This window comes from Malaclemys terrapin, chromosome 6 (assembly GCF_027887155.1).
Source record: "Malaclemys terrapin pileata isolate rMalTer1 chromosome 6, rMalTer1.hap1, whole genome shotgun sequence".
NCBI lineage: Eukaryota > Metazoa > Chordata > Testudines > Emydidae > Malaclemys > Malaclemys terrapin.
The window spans coordinates 46,411,423-46,435,492 of record NC_071510.1 but is presented as its reverse complement, the minus strand read 5'-3'; the positions used below and the strand labels follow the sequence as shown (position 1 = coordinate 46,435,492).

At 39.6% G+C, this 24,070-nt stretch overlaps 1 protein-coding gene across 2 annotated transcripts in view; it reads left to right on the top strand.

Annotated features, from left to right (window-relative positions):
* PTCH1 (patched 1) overlaps positions 1-24,070 on the top strand; it is an 85,772-nt gene that overhangs the window by 22,064 nt on the left and 39,638 nt on the right. For both annotated transcript variants that reach the window (XM_054033149.1, XM_054033148.1), the window contains exons 3-11: positions 13,907-14,096; positions 15,484-15,553; positions 15,681-15,772; positions 17,205-17,403; positions 19,189-19,310; positions 21,700-21,847; positions 22,700-22,831; positions 23,133-23,288; positions 23,898-23,996. In XM_054033149.1, coding sequence (XP_053889124.1) covers positions 13,907-14,096; positions 15,484-15,553; positions 15,681-15,772; positions 17,205-17,403; positions 19,189-19,310; positions 21,700-21,847; positions 22,700-22,831; positions 23,133-23,288; positions 23,898-23,996 — 1,208 coding nt within the window. The remainder of the gene's footprint in view (positions 1-13,906; positions 14,097-15,483; positions 15,554-15,680; positions 15,773-17,204; positions 17,404-19,188; positions 19,311-21,699; positions 21,848-22,699; positions 22,832-23,132; positions 23,289-23,897; positions 23,997-24,070) is intronic.

Sequence of the window (24,070 nt, the reverse complement as noted above, 5' to 3'; positions counted from 1 at the left end):
AAGAGGACTTGGCTGTATAATGGTGAGAATAGTGTTCAGAGCTAAGAGGTGATGTCAGCTCCACAGAAGCTGAGAGAAGGGAACTGGGGTTAATGTTATGCAACAATCTGAATGCACTGATAGAGAGCGTACGTTACAAGCACTTACATTGTTTTTATATGGATTTTAGGAGGTCTTAACTAATTGGACAAAATTTAGGTTTAATAAAATCTGCAGTAGTTTGAATACAGACTCCACTGCTAAGACAATGATATTTGTCCTGTTATTTCTAGAGTGCAAAATTATATTGTAAGTTAAGAAAAGAAGTGTAGATCATTCTTGCAGCATTATAAGCTTTGCAGTCAGGAAAAAATGACCTTAAAGATCAAATTAGCAAAAAGTAGAAATTGAGAAGGTTTTTTTCTTTCCCAGTCTTTTGTATTTTGGAATAATCGTGGGTCATATATTCACAGTCACAACATTTCTGACAACAATTCTGGCTGCATCCTGCAAAAAGTCAGAATGTGCAGTCCTCTGGTTGGTGTGAATAGCAACTAAACTATGAAAAATGGGCCTCTTGACAAATGCAGAACTGTCCTGGGAGCTGGTGGCCAGTAAGAAATATCGAGATGGGGGGAGTTGTGACAGGCAGCAGGTTCGGTGCTGGGGGAGTGCTGACCTGACCTGATTGTGTCCAACAGTGAGAGCAGTTCTGCTTCAGTGCAAAGCCATTCAAAAGGAAGCTGCTTAGGCAACAACAGATGGTACAGCAAGCAGCTGGTAGGGAATACTTGAAAGAAACTGTACCCTGTTTCATAATACGTTCATTCCTTTCATTTTTCTATATGTTAGTTTTGCCGTCTCCTAAAAATACCCTTTTCGAAATTGTATCCCCTAAAACATTCTGCATGAAAATCCTGTTCTGCGTAGATTTTCTACTCCTTCAAAACATCTATTCAAAATATGTGGTATTTTGTGGACAGGTCCCTGAGAGTACAGATGAAAAGACTTAAAAATGCTGCTTTTAACCACACAGGAAAACAATTACATATTCAGGGAAAGGGCACTGAGAGGTTAAACGAAAAGTTGGGTCTAGAGGAAATCTGACTGCTGTGGGACAACACACAGCAATAGGTTTTTAACCTATTATCCAACAGAAGCTCTTAGTCAAGTTAAAACAATTATATTCAGCTGTATTAAAATCATTAGGCCAAACAATGAAGCCATTACTTATTCTTTACTCAGGCAAAACTCCTATTAACTTCCCTAAGAATGTAGATTCACTACGGACCTCAAGATTTGGCCTGTTATTTATAACACGTGAACATTTTCTTAAAATGTTATAATTAAGGATTCTGGGGGAATTACTTCAGTTGGTGTAAATTGGCATAGCTCCATGAGGTCAATGGAGCGATGACAGTTTACACTAGCTGACGATCTACCCCCATTTTCCAGTAAACATTGCAGACTAGAATCCTTTATTTCTCTATAAAATGCTTCCAGTCTGGGCAGCAATTAGTTTAGGCTTCCCCATCCAACCGGTGTGTCTAAGCTCTGACCTGAAGGGACTGTCTCTTTGGAAAAGAGGGTAGTTCACTCTTCATGTCCATTCGTTCCTCAATCTCTTTGTTGAGATACTCAACACGGATGTCAATTGTGACGGTGGTTTTTATAATATGGACACCTGCCCACTAGGAAATGGACTGAGACCACCAACTCATTTCACATAAGCTACCAAACAGCCGGCAGATGGTAAACAACTTTTGGTCACTATTGTCCCTGGTTGGATTAGAAACGGTGACCCAGAGGTGAACAGCTCCATATCCTGTTACCAAGGATGTGTCCCTACTTGATAAATACTTACTGACTATTACATTTAAGTGGAAAATCTAAATAACACCAAAAAAAGCAATTGACACTTGTAAATTCCTTTGTGCTTTTTGCAGTCTCATATAACATTTTTTTGCAGTTGCTTGTATGTTTTTCCTGCCATTTTTTAATTTCCCATCATAGAGATGCATCAAGCTAGGAGAGTCTTAAAAGAATATCAGAAACACTTAGAACATTTTGGTTTATTTTCTCTAAATACAGTTTTTAAAAAATCGCTCATCTGTGATGATATAAATCTACTGATGTAGAATCTAAGCTTTTATTTTTTAAAAAACTTTCTAGCCCTTGAAGTTGCAAAGAAAACTTTCCAAACATGAATTGAAGCAACTGATGTTGAGCTGTTTTCTTGAATCTGCACACAGCCCCAGTTGCTGCTTTGAGCTTTGTCAAGTTGCATCAGGATGAAAACTGACCTGAGTCTTGTCAGTTTTGACCTGAGTCTTGTCAGTTTTCACTGTTGCTATTCATAACTCTGTGTGCATTGGTGAAATTTGTAACAGTAACGCTGGAGTAGTAAACAATGATCCCTGGCATCTGAGGGGGATATAACCTTCTGTAACAATAACTTACATCACAGGTAGGGCCCTTCCAAATTCACAGTCCATTTTGGCCAATTTCACGGTCATAGGATTTTAAAAATCGTAAATTTTAGTATTTCAGATATTTAAATGTGAAATATCACACTGTTGTAACTGTAGAGGTCCTGACCCAAAAGGGGGTTGGGGCAAGGTTATTGTTTGGGGGTCACGGTATTGCCACCCTTACATCTGTGCTGCTGCCCGTGGCAGCGCTGCCTTCAGAACTGGGTGGCTAGAGAGTGGCTGCTGGCCAAGAGCCTAGCTCTGAAGGCAGCAGTGCAGAAGTAAGGGTGGCAATACCATACCATGCCACCCTTATTTCTGCGCTGCTGCTGCCAGGGCATGCCTTCAGAGCTGGGCGCATGGTCAGCAGCCACCACTCTTCAGCCACCCAGCTCTGAAGGCAGTGCAGAAGGGTGGGAATACCGTGGAAACCCCCCCCCCCCCAAAAAGAAAAAACAAACCTTGCAACCGCCTGCAACTCTTTTGGGTTGGCATCCCCACTTTGAGAAATGCTGGTGAAATCTGTATTGTGTAGGGTGAAAGTACACAAAAGACCAGATTTCACGGTGGAGACCAGATTTCACAGTCCATGACATGTTTTTCATGGCCATGAATTTGGTAGGGTCCCTAATCACAGTACAGGGAATAAAGAATAGTCTTTTGCAGCATTCCTGCATGCTGCAAATTTTATTGCACGATAAAAGAAGAAAAATTGAATCTTTTGCCAAAAAATGGAGCAAAATGAAGCCACTTGAATCCTTCAGTCTGGAAAGGAACCTGACAGAGAGCTGGAAGAAGTGGTTACATGACTTCCAGATTTTCCTGGAAGCAAGTAGCATTGAAGAGAATTTGGAGGGGATGAAATACTCCATACTGCTGTACATAGCATTGGATATCTACAGTGCATACTACAGGGAACATGAAGAGGACTGCAAAGTGCTAGACAAAGCCAGTCCAATATTTGAATGCATTCTTGATTGTCACCTGGAGAACGCTTATTTTCTTTACAAGAACCTCGATGCCAGATGAGTCTTCTGACCACTATGATAAGCTAAGTTATGTGAATAGTAACAAGTGGACTATTTAGAGACCAAACAAGTGTAATATAATTGATAACCAGGTTCAAAACAAGATAACTGTGAAAAATGGACTTGAATTTGCAAAGAACAGTAAATATTGAAAGGGATGATGAAATCTGTTCTTCCCAAATTAAGGTGTTAGCAAGCAGTGAAAGAAATGGAGTGCATCTAAATAGTAGAATACAGGGGTAAATATATAGCAGAGACCAGATTTGTTATCAATAAACTTAACGCAAAGCATGCAAAGGGAGAAGAGCAGCCTGCAAATGATCAGATGGATGTGTAAATTGTCTACAGAGCGGAATGCAAAAGATGTTCTTGAATAATTTGATGGGGTGCTTAATAGACAGAGATGTATTAAAGATAAAATATAACACATTTATATGGGTCTCAGTGAGTTTCCAAAAATTCATATACCATGTAAAATCCCATTAGCATGGTGAGATAAAGTAAATTCTGAATATGACCGAATGATAAAATCAGATGTTACTTAGGAAATTCATACACCAAAATCAGTCTCAATAAATATCTTATAGCAGACATACTTTCAAGGGCACTTCTAAATAGTGGAAGCAGAAAGCTGCTAAATAAACATGACTGAAGTACTAACTGTTTCTGAAATAATATTTGATGAGCCTCAAACAAGATACACAAAAATGACTTACACTTACATCAACTTATAAAAGTAATCCTAGATGGATACCTGACAAAAAAAGCCCACACATCTCCAAGTATGAAATTTTTTGGGATTGTTGTGATGAAATTGCTACAAGTGATAGGATTCCATAGAAAGAACTTTGTGTCATAATGTGGCACCATATGAGGTCAGAAAAGTTAAACTTAGTATACAGTGCCCACCTGCATACTGAGATGTGAAAGTCTAGAGCGCTGGATGTCTTATTCTGGCCAGGCATGAATGTTCCCATTCTTCTTATCATTAGCAGAGTTTGCCGTGCCCTTTTGTGGCAGCCTCATCAGCAAAATGCAAAGCCCTCAGACCACTGTCAAAACTGGTCAGAGGACATTCGTCAGTGATGTGTGACATTGTCTGTCTTTGGCCACAGCTGCATGTGGGATCCTCTCTTTGGCCTCAGGTGTGAAGGCTGGCTGCGCATTGACCCTCGCCCATTTTAATTGATTCAGGAGAGCCCATGGGCAGAGTGGCAAATCAAAGCTGAGTACACCCATGGTCAGATCAGTTATAAGAAATGGTTTCTGACATTGGCTGCAGACCATTCATCAACGTTACAGAGAAATCTGGGCAGGGCAAGTGGGCGCACAATGGGTGCCTAGATGACGAGCATGCTCTTGGGTGGTCAAAGAACCTCTGTTTATAGTGGTAGGCTTGTTTGCCCTGATCTTCTCAATGAGTCTGGCTGTAGCGTTCTCATGGCAGATGTATGTGGAGGAATGATGGGAGCCACAGTACTGGTGTGGGTCAGATATCCCCGTTATGATGCACATGGTTGAGTGTAGTTGTGTGTCAGCCAACTTGACATGAGACAAATGAAGCCAGACCAGAGCATGGTATTCTGCTGCAGAATAACTGGGGGCTAAACCGGATGATCGGCTAGTTTGAGCATTTGTTCCCCATGAAGTGCCGGCCTGTTTGCTTAGAAAGTTGTTACATGTCCTCACTTTAGCTGCAGTTTTCCTCAGGTGGTTTAGAGATGTGAGAGATTTATCTAGGCTTACTCTGAAGTAGACTGGGTGGGATTCGTGTTTCAAGGGATGTATATTGAGAAAGATAATCAGTTCTTGGTCTGCTCTGGAGTTGTAAAGATGGAACATACTCCAAACGGTGTTGGTCACACTTCATTGTAAATACCACTGACTCTACAATATTCTGCTATCTTAATCAAGTCAACGTTCTGAGCAGCTGCAAGTTCTGGAAAAGATCATGCTTGTCTAAGCAAATGTCATCTGCATATGTTAACTTGCAGGACTGGGTGAGCAAAAGGTCATTTGTGTACAGGTTGAAAAACATTGGTGCCAGCACAGAGCCTTGGGGTGGACTGTTGGTATGTCTTTTCCACGTGCTAACTCTGTCTCCCATGTGCACTTCTTCTGTTGCAGAGGAGAAGGCCAACGATGCTGACTACCCATGCTGGGAGTGCTCTTGGCAATAGGACTAAGAACCCCATGTGCCAGACTGTGTCATATGCTGCCATCAGGTCCAAAACTATAGCTCCCATTTTCAGGTTTTTCTGAAAACCATTTTCAATTAATATTGTCAAAATTAGCACTTGATTCCAGGTGCTCTGACCTCTCCAAAAGCCTGCTTGCCATTGAAGATAGGGTATTCAAGTGTGATGATATGCAATAAGTACAAGCAAAAGAACCACTGACACTACATGATATCCCTGATTGCCATTTGTCTGAGGTTGGCACAGATCTGTTTGAATTAAATGGGAAAGATTATCTTGTATTTTTAAAATTGAACTGTTGCACAATACATCGAGTGACACTGTAATGACACTACAGATCACAGCTTGATCCACCATGGTATTCTTGTTAATAGCTGATAATAGCCCACAATTCATAAGTGACTCATTACAGCAGAGCTTTCTGATAGATCAGTATAGGTACACCACATCAAGCCCTTATTTTGCACAATCAAATGGGTGAGCAGAAAAGACAGTTCAAATAGTAAACAACTGGATTTTAATAAAACTCTGATAAATTCACTGCTGCAAAATCCTACCTCAGCACCTCATCGTGGTGCAGCAGTGACCCTGGCTGTCTGATAGCTATGATAGTGGGGCATATGCCCTGGTAGGTCTAACCATGCTACAAAGGTGTCAGACTATCCAATCCAAGGAGGGGATTGCTCTCTCCGAGGAAAGAACGTTTTTCCTTCTCCTTAGAGGTTGAAGGCTAGTTAATCTTGAGGAGGTATGTATGCCTGCCTGTCTAGCCAGGGATGGCTTAAAGTTAACGGCTAAAACAAGATGAGTAAATGGGTCTTAGTTCCCTGCCTGTCATCAAACCGTTTTTCAATGGTGGAGTGGAAATTGAGCCATGAGAGGTTGCTAAAAATGTCAGGAGCTAGGCCAACATGGAAAAGGACAACGCTCGCTGTATGTACTTACAAGCGTAGGTCGCTGGCGAGGGAGGAAACGTTAAACCATCTGATGGAGGAGAAGAAAAGGGTAAGATGCGATATCCTTGGTATCTGTGAAACCCGACGAAAGAAGGAGTTGGAAGTCAACTGGAAGGATGGAAGCGCTGTGAGGCTTGGAAATTCAAATGAATCTTACTTGCCATACCACTAGCATATTGAAGCATATTTCACAATGCGTTACTTAGGATCACCAGCTCAGAAATTTGTGGGCAGAAGGACAAAGATTTTACTGTCCAAACTTCTTCATAAACCAGACTACCCTGAAGTAGTTACAAAAGAACAATACACAACAGAAGAAATAACTCAACAAACATGCCAGTTGCCACCTTTGCGAGTGGGAGTGAATACTGGATTTCAAACAGAAAATGGCTGGCAATCTGCCATGGTAACAGCTTATACCATCTGCACCCTGAATGTCAGTCCAAGAGAAGGAAAAAAATATCTAAACAGTACCATTGACTCTCTGTATCTTGTGGACATCCAGAATACGTCTGACAGTGCCCATGTTTTGACAAAAATAACACATGGTCACCCAATCTCTGACAGTGGAAAAGATGATGAGCACCAATAATAAACTTCAGGTGATGGATCCATCTCATATGCCCAACAAGCCACTAGAGAAGGTACTATTTTGAGAACAAGAAGTGTCTGTTTGATCAGAAAGCCATTAAGGTTCAGAAACCGTAGTTATTGACAGCTGTCCAGTAAGAGGCAGGATAATCCTCTCATCAGTCAGGGGAGTTCCTCTCCCCAACTTCCACTCTAGAGGTTTCTGTTTGAATACTAATTGAAAGTATTAGTTTGTGCTGATCTTTTTAATTGATATGTTGTATTTGCATTTGATTAATAATAAGAAAAATGTCATTGGAGATGATGGATACTGCCTCCTGTCAGGTGACAGGTATATACTTGTGTAATCCCAAAACATGCTATACAACAGAGGGCAGGTAGATATAGATCGTTCTGTCTTACCAGTAAGCTTCAGTGTCACATAGTTATTACAAAACTGGATCACCTTCACCCTGCTGCTGCTTGGAAAAGCCCTGAGCATCACCAAGACTATGTATGGGGAGGACTCATACAGAGAATAGGTGGTAGCATCCCCTGAGCAGTAATCAGAAAGTTGAGCAAAGGGTAGAGTAGTACATTCCTCCACTTCAACAGGTAGGCAGCTGGGAGAGGTACAGTAATGGATACACTTCCTTCTTACTCTCACAGCATCCTGAATGTAAAGAGTTGCGAGAAGGGGCGTGGGAGGGGAGGAAGTGCTGTTTCTCCCTTCCAGCCAGAAAAGGTTGGGGAGTGGGTAAAGGGGGAGATAGAGAGCTGCTGGACATTGTCCAGAGATAACATGCTGGTACAAATCCCAGCACCTACCTTTTTCTCCACAATTGGCTTCTTACCTGGGCAGTAGGGCACCCTTCCATCTTTTGTAATGGCCTTCAGTAGGGTTAGTCCTCTGACTCGTAAGCCTTTGGTAAAATTTGGAGTATGTATGTGTATAGAGGTGTATGGGGTAGGCAAGAATGAGTAAAAGACTGATGGGTTAAGTTAGAAAAAAGTATGTAGTGTGTATATGTGTAGATAGATTTTATATATGTATAAAGAGAGATTGATTTTGAGAGAAGAAAGGAGAGACAGAAAAAAAAGGGAGGAGGTAGAAGACAGATTGAAGGGTTGCAGAGAGAAGGAAAAGAGAACAGATGCTAGAAAGGATGAACCACAAACTTTTTATAGGAATAAAAAAAGAAAAAGGGAAAAATGGAGTCGGGAAGTGAAAAGAAGGTATAACAAAAGAGATGTAATGAGCTGAACTTTTAAAAATGTATTAAACAGAGAGTAGACAAATTGGTACAGTAGACAAGTGTTCTGTTCCTTGAACTCGCAGGGGTTTTGTGGGTGTGACTTTGTGGGTGTGGCCACACAGCTATTTTTCAGTCAGGTTACTTAGGCTTAGTTCTCAAGTCAGAATGTATCATGAATATATTTTTTCAATCCCTGTTTTTATTATAAAGTAGTTGCCTGCACTATTTAGGTCATAACTGGTATTGCAGACTGCTGGGGAGTTGCTCTTGGCATTGCCCAAACAGTAAATGAGAGCACTCTATAACACTTAAGAAGAGATAGGAAAGGAAGCCTTGCCTTTACATGCTTTTTTGACTGGAACAATCTCTTTCTTTTTTTGTGTAGGAGGGTGGAGAAATATACTTAGATTCTTGGTGTCATGTGCTATGTTAGGTGGAATAGATTTAAAAATAGATGGCAAACCAGCATCATTAGTCCATAATGATCTAAAAATGAAGATGTATAGTACTGAAAATGAAAAATGTAATGTTCCCGGTACTTAAAGAAAATTTCACAACTTCAGGGCATGATTTTCAGAAGTGACTATTGGTTTTGGGTTCCTCAATTTTTGTGTGCCCAAATGGAGACATTGTGTCAAGGGGCATGATTCTAAGAGAACAAGTACTCAACACTTTCTGAAAAACCAAGCCCCATTTAGGTGCATCAAGCTGAGCACCCAACAATAGAGGCATGCAAAAACAATAGTCACTCTTGAAAATATTGGTCTGTGTCCAAATTCTGTCCTCCATACATGCAGTTAGATATCCATATGCAAAAATCCAAGGGTATATTTTATTTACAGAGGTCTTCTTTGGGAGAGACTTACATTAGATAATTTAAAGTCATTTACAGTACAGTTGGATGAAAAGTAACTACAAAAAAGTATCCTTAATTTAAATAAATCCCCAGAATATGTCCAATACTGTAATGCCACTCATTTGAAATGGAGCACTACATGACTTGCTGAAAGAGAAATATTTAATGCTCTCGAACAATAAGGTGGACAGCAAATTAATGAACAGTGCTTTTGGCTGTCACTCATTCTGTGATTTCTGTGTCGAAGTTTGTAGCAGAAGAGAGGCTTGTTAATAAAATTACTTTATCCAAAGGGAATTCCAATTTCTAGTAACGGGTTCCAGAGTGCTTTCAATGAGTACTGATGTAATGCCTACAAATGCTTGAGGCTACTTATGAGACAGGTATAACTAAGACAATGAAGTGTAAGCTAGTGTTACTGAAATGAATGTATGAATTGAATTACATAATCATTTTAAGACTATTAGTAAGTCAGGGGAAGTCTGGCAGTTAGAAATTGCCAAAGTGAAAACAAATATAGGACGGTAGTTAGAATGAAGAGTTCAATACTGCTGTGTTGTACTGTGTTTGGGAAACGTGTGTCAGTATTTTGAGCTATATAATAAGGCAGAACAGAATTTAGTTTTATGTAAGGTTCTTCATAGTTAAGGTATTGTAAAGCACTTTACAAAGTGATGACTGAGGTACTGGGAGGGTGGCTCAAGGGCTTGGTAATAAGATACAGTGCCTTTCACCTCTAGGTCACTGGTTCAACTCTGCCTCAGGTTAAAGAAGACTAAAACTTGTTACCACCTGACAGCTGTTCATTGGTCTCAGAAAAAAAGTTGATGGTCTTAGTCCAGTTTTTAGTGGACTAGTGTCCACATCACAATTAGCACTTTTTACAGTCTCCTGAGAAAGGCAAAGGATTTACACTTGATCTGGCTCTCAGTGAAGTCAGTAGAGAACTTCCATTTACTTCAACAGAAGCATAATCAGGCCCTTAATGAGCATGGAAACTGAATTACTCTGTACTAATATGGATGATCTTTTAAGATCACTGTGAGAGAAGCTTGCATGGTACTTCCTGTTCTGTAGCTGTCCTGTGCATGAATAGATGACTTCAGTCTTCTTGGGGAATGCCAGTCTAGCACTTCTCACAAGAACTGATATTTACTTTGAAAATTATTTTGAAGTGTGGTGGAGAGGAAGATCCTGGGACTGTATGCAAATACAGCAGTCATCCAACATTCAGCACTAGCTTTCACACACATTCTTGAGCATTAAAAACTGATTTAACAGAGGAATGTTGGTGAGGACACTGATTTTATTACCCCGGATTTTTGAAAAGGGATGTGGTGTCTTATTTCCACACAGCCACCCAGAATCCGATGGCACCTGTAAGAGCGTAGTACACATACTGTAATATAGTATCATCACTGGCTATGAGCCCAAGTACTGATTTGTAATTTAAATCTGTCTTCTAGCCTGGAGGCAATAATGCTACCAGCTCAGCTATACAGATACTTAAATCATAAGGCATCATGTAATACAGGACTAGAATGCCATCAGGTGGCTCGAATATCAAAAACCATGAGCGTGACTCTAAAGGATTTTATCATCAAAACATCAAACCAGAAATTTCCTTACTTTCTTTGCTCTCTTCCATTTAAGATATTTCTACATGCAATATTGTTTACAAATAAAATGAGATGTATTGTTATTATAGGCCATTGACTTAGGCACATCTCAGTAGAGATTGGACTAAAAAAGTATTCTTATTTCCCACATAAAAATGCATTACATAAAAGGAAAAAAGACAACAACAAAAAAGACCATCATTTTGATGACAAACAGGATTTTCCACAATGCCTGTTATTCAGAAGGAATTTTCTGACACATGCAGTATATATTTATATTTGTTAAATATACATAAGGAATGACACACGAGAGTGTGCATGTGTTGTGAGGTACTGGCATATCTTTGAGTACATAATAAGACAGAGTTTCAAGGAGAGTTTAGTGGCATTATTTTTTAATGGTGTCTGCCTTCTAAGAGTCATTTCGGCACTAGTTGTGGATACTTGCAAGACAAGGGCAGAGCACATGAGGCTGTAGCAGTTGTAAAGGTGATGATTACTCAGCAAATAGTGGATAGAAAATATTTCTTATTTTTGCCTCTTCTTCCTCTCTTCATTAGACATACTGAAAGGCCATTGATGTAACTATTTGCTTCCAATCTATATATAGGTTATTGCACATCTATCTTTGGCGGTCAGTCAGATTGTTCCTTTTAAATATAATTTATAAATAGGTTTGTATGTGTTTTACATCATTTAAAATGCCTTAAAATAGTCTGATAAACCATGTTTTAATACTATTGAGGTAAGTGAAATACCAGATGCAACTAGGAAAAAATTAATATATGGTGTAATGCCTGTTTAACAAGAATGCTGCTGCATTCTGTTTTCAACATATTGGGGGATATGCCCATTTTCTTGAACTGTTTTGTTATTCCTATATTGAATGTAAAAGAAAAAATAGCTTCTCTCCTGTCGACTGACTGGTGTGATGTAATTCTGATTAGCTAAATCTGCCTTCTTCATTGAGTTTAATATAGTTTGACAGCACCTCGATTAGGAAGCAATAATTTCTGTTGATAGTAAACAGTTGGTCACTTTCAGCAGAGATGGGGAATGTCTTTTGTCTTACATTAGATTTGAGCTGTTGGCTAAAGTGGAGTTAAATTCCAGTGATTCCAAAAGTAAAGTGATGTATTCAGGAGTGGAATGGCAGAGCATGATGTAGTGGTAGTAAATAGTCATGCTATGGTAGCACCCAAAGGCCCTAATTAGATTGGGGCATCATTGTGATGGGTGCTGTGGAAACATGGAGAAGAGGCATTGTCAGTCCTGAATGGATTGCATCTAAAGGATTTTGGAAAGGAGTGCAGAGACTGACTTTTGTTGTAAGAACTATAGATTATCACACATAAAAAGTGTGTCATTGGCACCTATGCAAGCTGAGTCAAACTTTGTTAGAATGACACAGAGCATTGTCCTGTGGAGACAGAAGTGAGGGTAATCATTAACCTTATCAGGAAAGCAGTAAGATTTTTATTAACAGCTGCGATAAGCGCAATTCTGTACCTTTAAGAAATGGATGTATGTGATAAAAAGCTTTTCAGTCTAAATCAATAATTTGATTTGGATTACACAGTTTGATTTGTGTTTGCATTTAATTTTGTTTCTCTTAATGTAAAAAACTCAAAAAGGAGAAATAGCAAGTATATTTCTTGGGTAGAATTCCATATACACAGTTTTGTGTTATTTGATTTCTTTTGTGATAAATGAAAAATCCCAGTGAAATATTATTTTTGCTGTGCTCTAGTAACTGGGGTGTTAAAAGTAAAGTATCTGATGCTAATGTTGGTTGCAATCTGGTATCTATTATAACATGTGGAGATGGTAATGCCACATATGATAGGTGGAGAAAAGGAACCAAGAGCTTGGTGCAAACAGTTATTTACTTCTCGAAAGATTGTTTGCTTCCTGGAATGTGAAACCAAGCAAACTCCAATGCAGAAGGAAGCTGGGGTATCTTTATTTACAGAAGGCCAGATTCTGGTACCCTTACTTACACTGAGTAACACTTTTCTCCACATTGATGTCAGTCAGACTACCTGAGGAACAAAGTTCTATCCAACATGAAATGAATATGAATGGTTTCTTATCTGAATGATCTGGTGCTGTCAGTGGGGAGACTGCCTTCACCCATTTCCCACTTCTGTTTTGTTCTCACTGGCAAGGAAGGTTGAATATGACTTCCTCTAGAACCCATCAGTATTACACTCCTTCCTCTTTTTCTCTTGTCTGCCATTTCTTGATATGGAGTAGGCTATACAGCCCATGTGGGCTTAGGACCAAACTTGGTCCACGAATTCTGATCCACTGCATAGCAGCACATTGTGTGGCTATTAGATCACTAGGGTAGATCGCTCAAATTTAGGTGATGATTTCTGTTGCCCTCAAAGTGCACCTCATTATGTGAACCTAACTTCGCAATATTTTAACATTTTTCTGAAAGGCAGAAAGAAGTACTCATGCTCATTTACTCTTCCCTTCTCCCTCCTTTTTTACTGAAGAGAAACATTTTGCCTTCTGCCATTGCCAAATTATTTAGAAGAGTGTAAATTGAAGCCATTTATCTTGAAATGTGCTGTTGGAGCAGACTGTTTATACAAGTGTAAGAAATTGTAGCATAGAAATATTTGGTCTGGTCTGTAAGGAAAAGGTTTCTCTTTTTTTTTTTTAATTTCTACTTCTGGAATATTGCTTATAATGTAGAAAAAACATGTGTCTAACAGCCTATAATTTATGCATCACTTTTTTAGTGTAGTCCAGACAATGATGATGTTTTTTAATGAAGAATACTTTTTTGTTACCTTGTTGGCAAAATAAATTTAATATTATCGTTAAAATTACTTTAGCTCAGAACTGACTACTACATACTCCATAATTGTGGTGAAGTTTATTGGTGACCTGTGAGCTCTTAAAATGTGAATCTAGAGTAAATTATTGGCTAATACAAAGCTGTAAATATTTGTCTGTCAGTTGGTGGACGAGTGAGTCGGGAGTTAAATTACACGCGCCAGAAGATTGGAGAAGAGGCCATGTTTAATCCCCAGCTCATGATTCAGACACCACAAGAAGATGGTGCTAATGTACTAACAACAGAAGCACTCAGACAGCACCTTGACTCTGCACTTCAAGCCAGCAGGGTACACATTTATATGTACAACAGGTAAGGTGGGGAAGCAAAGGCATTTCTGATCTTATGTGGCAACTAACATGTAGATATACACTTATTCTCTGCTTTACATGCATTTTTGAAAGGCTAGCAGTTAAGAACACCTTTCATTAGCACCGCATTTTGATTTGTATTTGATTGTCAGGACTTAGATATTTGAAAGAGTTTTATGATAACAGTGAGAGATTGGATCTCAATAAATAAAGCAAAGATAAGGAGCATTGGATCAGAGCCTGAAACCCTTACTCACACGAGTAGTCCTGCAGTACCAGCCTATTGTTTGGTAAAGTAGTGGTGACTCTGACCCACAGAATCTACATGTGGTGTTAGCACTTCATTAGTGGGATTTAGAGCAGTAAGAAGCCCTCCACATTGGAGAGGCCCTCACTCACTGCCACCTGAAGGAAACAAGTAATTACTGTGGACACTAGTGCAGATGACATTCCAAGACTTTGAGAACAGGGCTATATGAATAGATGGGAAATGGAGTTCCGATTGATTATTTGGTGTAGACACAAGGATGCCAAACTTGGGTTTCTCGGTATCTGTACAGGTGCTTAATGTATCTGAGGTCTGCTTGATTAAATTGTCTATCTAAAAATAAAATTAAGCATGCTAATAGGAATAAATGTGTCTAGTAATAAGGATGACCTTTAACAATAAGTATCCACTGTTGACCCTGGGCTAGAAGTAGAGTTAGGTACCCCGCTGAGGCTCAGTTCCTGCCAGGGTTACCTCTTGGTTGGAGAAGTAATCTGATACACTCTTATGTATCAGAGCAGGTGCCTAGCACGGGTAGAGCCATGGTCCTGCTTACACCCTGTCCCTTCCTGCCCACTTGTTTCTAGGGGAGCATCTCCAGGATAACTCCTGCACTTCCCCAAGTGCTAGAAGCTGAGATGATGATAGTTGTAACACAGCCAAACTGGGAGGTAGACTCTTAATTCCTCCTACTCTCCAGCACAGATGAGTTAGGGCTAGGATTATTCTAGCCTCCTGAGCTTGATTCTGTCCCTCCTGCCCTCTTTAGTCACATTAATTAGTGCCTTATGCTATAAGTAGTCCCACTTACAGGAGCCAGATCCTGCCACCTTCATTCATGTTGAATAACACATTGCTCCAAGAGTAGCTCCATTGTTTTTAATGACTTTTATACCATGCCTACTTGCCATGCCTACTACAAACATATAGATGCACCAAAAGAGGCCTTTGCACTGTGAGGTGTGGGGTGCTAACTCCAAATGAGACCTCCCTTTCTCGGTACTTACTACCTAGAAGTGAGGCTTCTACATATGTGAATTGCAATTTTAAATTTGTGTTGTGTTATATAATGCATGCTTTTGATTGTGAAAGACACTTTTGTTCTTTATATTTTTTACAGACAATGGAAATTGGAACATTTATGTTTTAAATCAGGAGAACTTATCACAGAAGCAGGGTACATGGACCAGGTAGATATTACCATGAGTTTGGTTTCTATACATTTTACTTCCCCACTCTTCATAATAACTTCCACTTGTGCACTTTGATATGTTCGAGCCTAAATGTGTGTGTTTTTTCCCCTTCCAACTTTGACAGATTATAGAATATCTTTATCCTTGTTTAATCATCACGCCTTTGGACTGCTTCTGGGAGGGGGCAAAGTTACAGGCAGGGACTGCCTATCTATTGTAAGTGAACTGTTTTATTTTCTAATCTGGGGGGGTTTTTTAATTGTAAAACTGTGCATGTTTTCACATTCCATTCCTATTGTTTATTCAGATGCTGGTTTAATCAAGAAATAAAAACATTAGTGATGATTCAGAAAATGTATATGGATTTTATTTTTTTAATTGAACAAAAAGAGCTTCACAAAGTTTTTTTTCCTTTTTCCTCAGAAGTTGAATTGTAGGCATCAAATTAATCTTCATTTATTTTTACTATTACATTAACATGCAAAAGAAAATGCAGCTTCTCAGTTTTTATGACCTTTTAAAGTTGTTTGCTTTTTTGGAAATAAACTTTGTTTTTGTCCTTGAAAACCACAAAGGCATTGATTGCTTGAGAATTCAGTTTAGCTTAGCTGTGGATAAATGTACGTGGATAATTGTCGGGAGTAAAATCTCAAGTCTTCCTAAGGAGTAAAAAGCTAATCCTTTGTTTATTAGATCATTAAAGAAACAAAAATAGTATCTTTTAGGAGAGGTTTTCCACAGCATACTATTGTGATATTATATGCACTCAATCCTTCAAAGAGTGAATTGTTAATCTGTGCAGACATTTTTGGTTAATTATGCAAGAGTTAGCATTTGAGTTATTGTTTCTGTCCTGGTTTGCATGTTTCTGTAAAGCAATTTGCAATGGCCATCTCCTAACCTTTAGTGTACAGTCTTAGATGGGGAAATAAGGGGTTTTGTGTTTTCTGGTTGGGAGATTCGGAATAATGACTTAAGCCTGGTTAAGCAGATACAGTGTGGTTTGAACCACAAAATAAGGCTGCCAAAAGCCTTTCTGGTCTATCAACATCACAAATTCAAAAGTGGGGGGTGGGACAAGTGGCAGGGATAGTGGTGATGGCCGTGGCAGCAGGGAGTTTGCTTGCTGATTGCCAAGCTGTCAGAGAATTGGAAGGAGCACAGTGCTATTAGAGGTAATAAAGATCAGATATTTTGATTGATTACATTTGAAAAACATTTATTAGACTAAATGAGTAGTAATCTGACACTGTGTGAAATTCTTTCTCCCCTCTGTCCCCCCACTCCCCTTTGGTGGTATTGCTTTGAAGCAGCAGTTGGTTGCCTTTTGGGGGGTGAGGGGGACAAGGTGGCTATGTGAGTATATTTACCAAAATTAACATGTAAATATTCCCTTTATTAGAAAAAAGATAAGGCTGATCTTTATGTATGGGGCTTTTAAATAAGGTTGCATCAGGACTATATGAAGAAAATATATAAACAAATCCAATTAAAATATACATTTCATTTGATAAAATAGGTTCCAAAAGTGGATTACAGCACAAAATAGCTAAAATAGCATTCTAGTCTTTGTACAAATATAGATTTAAAAACTAAAGGCTTTTCTTCAATGTATTTTCCATCTTTCTACCCCTAATTTCTTTTACAGAGGGAAACCTCCTTTGCAGTGGATAAACTTTGACCCCTTAGAATTCTTGGAAGAGTTAAAAAAAATAAACTATCAAGTAGAGAGTTGGGAGGAGATGCTGAATAAAGCAGAGGTTGGTCATGGTTATATGGATCGACCTTGCCTGAATCCTACTGATCCCGATTGTCCAGTCACAGCCCCCAACAAAAATTCAACCAAAGTAAGCTTGCTTATCATCTGTGGACTATTTCAGGGAAGTGGGTGTATGTGAGGAGGGAAGGGAAAGGGTGTAATTTTTTTAAAGCAACACAAGTCTCATATTTCCAAGCAATCTATTATTTGATTCCTGTTACATGGACTTAATCACAAGCTGCTAACTTTCTTCAGTCTCTGAGGCAATACTGTGACCCACATACTCAGAGTCAGATTATGGCTCTTCAGCCATGGGCATGACGGGAGATGGTACCACAGTGACACACTATCCCGTCTGGAACGCCAGTAGTCATTGTGCCTCAGGCAGGCACAGTGACTCCTGGAGTGCAGGAGGAGTGCAGCTGCTGCTACACACTGACATGGTGTACCATGCTGGGCCAGTTTTGCTGACCTGTGCAGAGGGTTGGCAAGTCCTTGGCCCCAACTTCACCTGCCCCCTCCAACCCACTATGACAAACTCTGGTGATGCCAGAGTTGTGTAGTCACTGAGCTTGATTTTACTTTTAGTTGCTGGTAAATCAGGAGTAACCAAACTGAAGTCAATGGGGTTACATAAGTGTAAAATCAACATACAAGTAGGAGAATCAGGCCCATTGTACTTTTGGCGTATAAGAACTATGATTATGCCTGGTCACACTGTAGAAGCACATGGGGGGAGGAAGGGCCTTGTGTCTTCTGCCCAGTAGAATACTGGTGCAAGGCTTGACTCAAGCCAGTCCTTAGTGTCATTTGGGTTTGTGTCCTTTCACAACCCACTCTCTCATCACACAAACATACTAACATGCAAAAGCTCACGAAAAGAAATAAAATTGTAATAAAGAATAAGGTTCACTTGTTGACAGTCTCACTTGGAATTGAATGTGCTTGAAGATCTCTTCCACCTCACTGAAGTTAATGGGAGACAATTTGCCAGTCCAAGTCATTTCCAGGGTTTCAGTGGGAGTTTTGCCTGAGTAAGAAACTTCAGGATCAGACCACACATTTACGTGACAAATCATATTCCTAACACTATTTTGAATTTGCATATTCAGGATGTATATTCCAAATAGCATATCTACATGGGCAGAGAAAATGAATTATCTAGAAAAGTGTTAGCAAGGAGTGCTTCCTTGTGGATTTTGTAGTAGATGTGTTTGGTCTGATATTAGAAACAGATTCCATCTTCATGTTTTATTAGGAACCTAGTCTGCAGTCTAGATGTATGTCTCCTTGTAAATCAGTCATTTTTGGAAGGCACTATAGGCCCTATGCCTCTTCCATCAAGATATCTTAGGCCTCTTTTTTATTTAATATATTTTAAAACACTATGGTCTCTTCATTGAGCTAGTAGTATATTGTCCTTCCTCGTATCATCTTGAAATATATTTTTAACCAAGTTTTCATGCTCTATAAGTTAGCGTTCCTTAAATCAATGTACAGAATAGTGTCTCCATGAGCACCTATTGCATTGTCGACATCATGTTTCAGTGCATTCATGTACTAAGTATTAGGATTACAAGTGAGAACTTCCTGTCATAAAAATATAGTTAATCTGTATTTTACACAGTGTAAAAATAAATAAAACCAAACAAACAAAAACAGTATGGTTTAAGCTTTGAAGTCTCATGAAGAAATATTTGGCTAGCTCCAGCTCTTTGCTGGAAGTTAATCATGAAGGCTGTTCTGTTTGATAAGCACATTTTTAGCATTTGACTTCTAATTTATTTTATTCCAATGTACTAGATGTTGATGTCAAATATGATTTGTCTGCTAAGTCACACAGCTGGATGACTTATCAATAATTTTATTTTAGCCTCTTGATGTGGCCCTTGTTTTGAGTGGTGGATGCTACGGACTGTCAAAAAAGTACATGCACTGGCAGGAGGAGTTGATTGTAGGTGGAACAGTTAAGAATGGTACTGGAAAACTTGTCAGGTAAACACACAGAGTTTTAAAGTAAATTCTTGAGCTTTACACTGCTAGGGTTTTTTTTTTTAAATAGTACAAAACCAATTGCCTGCTAAAATCAGTGAATGTATATTTTAGTTCAAGATTCAGGAAAATATCTTTAATAAGGACATCATTTAAGCATGTGTTTAAGTAGGCACTTAAGTGCTGTCTTGAATCAGGATGACTCAGGCACATGTTCAGCTGCTTTCCTGAATTGGGACCTTAATATTTACTCGCATTTAAAAAAATATTTAACAGTATGTGCATAGGCACCGACTTTGTGGGTGCTCCGGGGCTGGAGCACCCCTGGGGAAAAATTGGTGGGCTCCCTGCCCCCCCCGCTCCGCCCCAACTCACCTCCGCCTCCACTCCGCCTCTTCCCTGAGTGCGCCGCGTGTCCGCTTTTTCAACCTAGCTCCCAGCGCTTGTGCCACGAAACAGCTGTTTCGCGGTGGCAAGCACTGGGAGGGAGGGGGAACGCGGCGTGCTCGGGAGAAGAGGTGGGGCCGGGGCCAGGATTTGGGGAGGGGTCCAATAGGGACAGGGAGTGGGCGGAGTTGGGAGGGGACTTTGGGGAAGGGGGTTGGAATTGGGGGTGGGGTGGGGCAGGGCAGGGGTGGAGTCAGGACAGGGGCGGGGGGGCGCAAGCTCCCACCGGCGCCAGGAAAAGTTGGCATCTATTAGTATGTGCAACTTGCACATGTTTTCAGAATAAAAAACTGACATTTTTATGGTGACATTTTTAGAGTTGCAAAACTCATACAAAAGAGAGAAGCAAACTGCATGCTGAGGTCACTGCTGCCTGCTTCTGACCCAACAGACATATACATATTCCTCGGAGTGGAAGGCTTTTTCTGGTGACTTAGGCCTAGATCCACAAAGGGACTTACATTGTGATGCTAAGTGTTGCAATGCCTAACTTTTAGGTGCCTCAAAAATTCACAAGAACATAGGTGCCTAAGTTCAGGCTTCAGGGGGGTGCCTATCTCTGCTTGAAATCCATGAACCTGGAAAAGACAGCCACTCCCCCACCAAACTTGCATGCAGTATCCAATCCAGTAGCCATGCTTAGAGGCTGCCTAGATCTACACAAAACATCCAGAGGATAGGGAAAGGAGGAGGAGGCAGATCTCCCTTATAACCATTAACCCATTGGTTAGTGTACTCACCCAGGATGTGGGAGACCACTGATTCAAGTCCCCTCTCTCCATAATGAGAAAGGATTTGAATAGGGGGTGCCACCTCTCCAGTGAGCATTCTAACCACTGTACTGTACTTCAGCAGGAAACTGAGGGAGCTCCACATCAGAATATCACATAGGATAATGGTTAGGGCACTCACCTGAGATCGAATTCTACTCTGTATGGCAATATATCTTGAATAAACATTGTGATGGATGCAACAAAAACCTGGAATGTGGCAGGTATCTCAAAAGAATTCCTGGGACCCCAGCACATGATATGAAGAAACAGGACTGTCCTTGGAAACAATGGGCCATATGGTCATTTTACATATATGTAGAGTAGCAGAAGTTTAAGATGCAGGTTATATATTAAAATAAAATTAAATGAATGTGTTTATGCCGAGACATAACATAAGTATCATTGAGAAGTTAAAAAATGCATGCAGAATTTTAATAGAAGTTTTTATAAAGATTTTGAAGTTTTTACACTGAGTATTAAGGGGTTTTTATTTTATTTTAATTAATTTAATATATTCTGTAAAGGTGAACTGCAGCATAGTTTAAGAAGTAGCCAAAAACATATCTAAAGTGAAATGTGTACGGTCTTTCCTTGGATGGCTATGTGTGCTAGATACAATCATATAATATTGAAAGAGAGCAAAAATTTGCTGATGAACAGTGATCACCCTTTGTATAATCCTTGTTGCTTGTCAAGAGTTCAGTCTGCCATTTCTCCCCAAGGAAAGCAAAAATCCCAAAGCCCCTGGATGAAGAATTATTGACAACTTGCTACATTATGCAGTATTCCTCGCTATTCCTCTGCCCTCCCTAGTCCATATATTAGAAATTAGATAGGAAATTGACTATTAATTTAATTTTTGTCTTTGTCCAAAAACAGATCTGTAAGGTTACATCCTTTAGGCCTGAAACTGATTTTATTGAAGTTCATGGCAAAGCTTCCATTGTCTTAAGCAGAAGCAGAATCTGGCCCTAAATACTGTATATATCAATACATCTGTACCAGTAACTAAGTAGAATAATTACTCTGGTTCAATTTTAATGTGCCTTATAAAAGAAAAACATTCTTGCAAGTTGCTCTAAGGCTCTCATTCAAGACTTTATGCAATGAAAATCACTTCCTGAAAATGTTTGCTTTATACCTTTTCCTCCTTCTCCCTCTCCCTGTTACAGTGCTCAGGCTTTACAGACCATGTTTCAGTTAATGACTCCTAAGCAAATGTATGAACACTTCAAGGGGTATGAGTATGTTTCACACATCAACTGGAATGAAGACAAGGCAGCCGCAATTCTGGAAGCCTGGCAGAGGATGTATGTTGAGGTAAAATACAAAGTCACCTGGAAATCATGCTTTGAAATCTCATAGATTATAGTAGTCCAATAAGGAAGGTGCTTAATGTGTGGGTGTGTCCTAGTTCTAAAGTAATAATGTACTCACTGCAACAGGATATTTTAAAATACTGCTTTTCTTTCTTCTTTTTAATATAACAGCTATTTGGCTGTTCACATATGAGTAACACTAAGCAAAGGTATTGTTTACTTTTTGTTCCTGTTATTGAGAACATTTTTCTGATTTGCTGAGACGGAAAAAGAACTGAAGATGTAAGTGCTAGACTGAATTTAAAAGCACTTGGTCAGTGTGATTACTGGAGAAAGGTGTCTGGAAAACATTAGCTAGCCATAGAATCTGCTCACAGCTGCAGTCCCATTGGTGAGGTCATGTGACATTATCTGGCCTTTGTTTCCCAGGCATTGACCTCTGCTGAGCTGATTGTGACCTCCCTAAAGTGGCCGGCCAATGAAGAAAGAGAGGAGTGCCCTTAAGAATTTGTTGTTTTGGATTAGAGGCAAAACTGATATAACAAGTGTTAGAGAGAAAAGGAAGAGAGCAGAAAAGCCTTCTTAAATTTCAGTATTGAAAATTTTTCTGAATGAACTGTGATTGCAACTGCCTTCTCAGCAAAACACACGTTCTAATTTGATCTTCAGTAACTTGCAATGAATGTATCAAATGCATTAGTGATTTCAAGTAGGATCAACAAAATCTCCTCTGAAGGATGTACATTTTAATGCTAATGATTCAGGCAAAAGTTGGCTTCAAATGTATAGTGCAGAAAGCTCATAATGTATCCCCTTCGTTTAGTAATGCTTATTGTTAAATATCTGTTCACAGGTTGTTCATCAAAGTGTTGCACAAAACTCTACTCAGAAGGTGCTTTCCTTTACGACAACTACTCTGGATGACATCCTAAAATCATTTTCTGATGTCAGTGTTATCAGAGTTGCTAGCGGCTACTTATTAATGGTAAAATAAATGTAATCTTGTTTATTTAATTTCTCTAGTGTTCTAACTGCTTTTAACATACATGTGCATTATTGACTCCAGGCTATGGTTTATACAATTTTCATAATGCCTAGGATGAAATTGTCAGTTTGCAATTTGTGCATCTTTGACTTATGAGTATCACCTGTTTATGTAACATCTCCAATGTGTGTACTCTTTTAAAATGTATTTTGTATGCATGCTTTTGGTTGGGGGAGGTAAACATTAGAATATGACACATTCTAATGTTTTGCTTTTGTTTTTTCCATTGTTCTGCTTTCAGCTTGCCTATGCCTGTTTAACCATGCTGCGGTGGGACTGTGCCAAGTCCCAGGGTGCCGTGGGGCTGGCAGGAGTCTTGTTGGTTGCACTCTCAGTGGCTGCAGGATTGGGCCTGTGCTCATTGATTGGAATTTCCTTTAATGCTGCCACAACTCAGGTATTAAGGAGCTATTTAGTCTGCTGTTAGATTACAAGTGCTCTGTTAGTAAACAAACCCACCAGAATCAGTCTTTGAACAAAATTAAATAACGCTGAGTTTAGATTTTAGTTCTGTACTTGTGCCTATTTCCTCCAGCAGCTCACATTTCATATGTCCCACTGTGAGAAATTGCAAAAATAGTGCTCCTGATGGGTGCTAAAGAGAGAGGCCCCAATCCTGCAACTTACTTTATGCAGGCAGACCCCAGTGCACTGATTCTGCAGGGGTGCAGAATAAGGGACCAGACATTTTGCACTTACATCTGAAAGTATCAGGCTCCCCAAGTTCTAACAAAATACACTTGGGATCTAATCCGGTATTCCTTGTCTACCCAAATCTCTCATTGACTTCAGTGGGAGTTTTGCATGCATAAGGAATGCAGCATCAGTCCCTTGGCACTATTTCAGAAAGAAAGTTACTAGCCTTACTTTATCCTTTAGTTTTTTGTTCCTGCCCATAGATTCCTGTTTAAAGTGTGCTGGGAATATTGTTTAATTAGCCATTTAATATCTGGCTACATGGTAGTCATAAGTGTAATATAACAGCTTCCTTGGTTTTTTTTCACAGGTTTTGCCTTTTCTTGCTCTTGGAGTTGGAGTAGATGACGTTTTCCTTTTGGCACATGCATTTAGTGAAACGGGGCAGAATAAGAGAATTCCATTTGAGGTAATGATAACATGGGGAGTTGGGGCAAATAAAGGAAAAGCTTCAGAGACACAGAATGTGACTAGGATTAATGG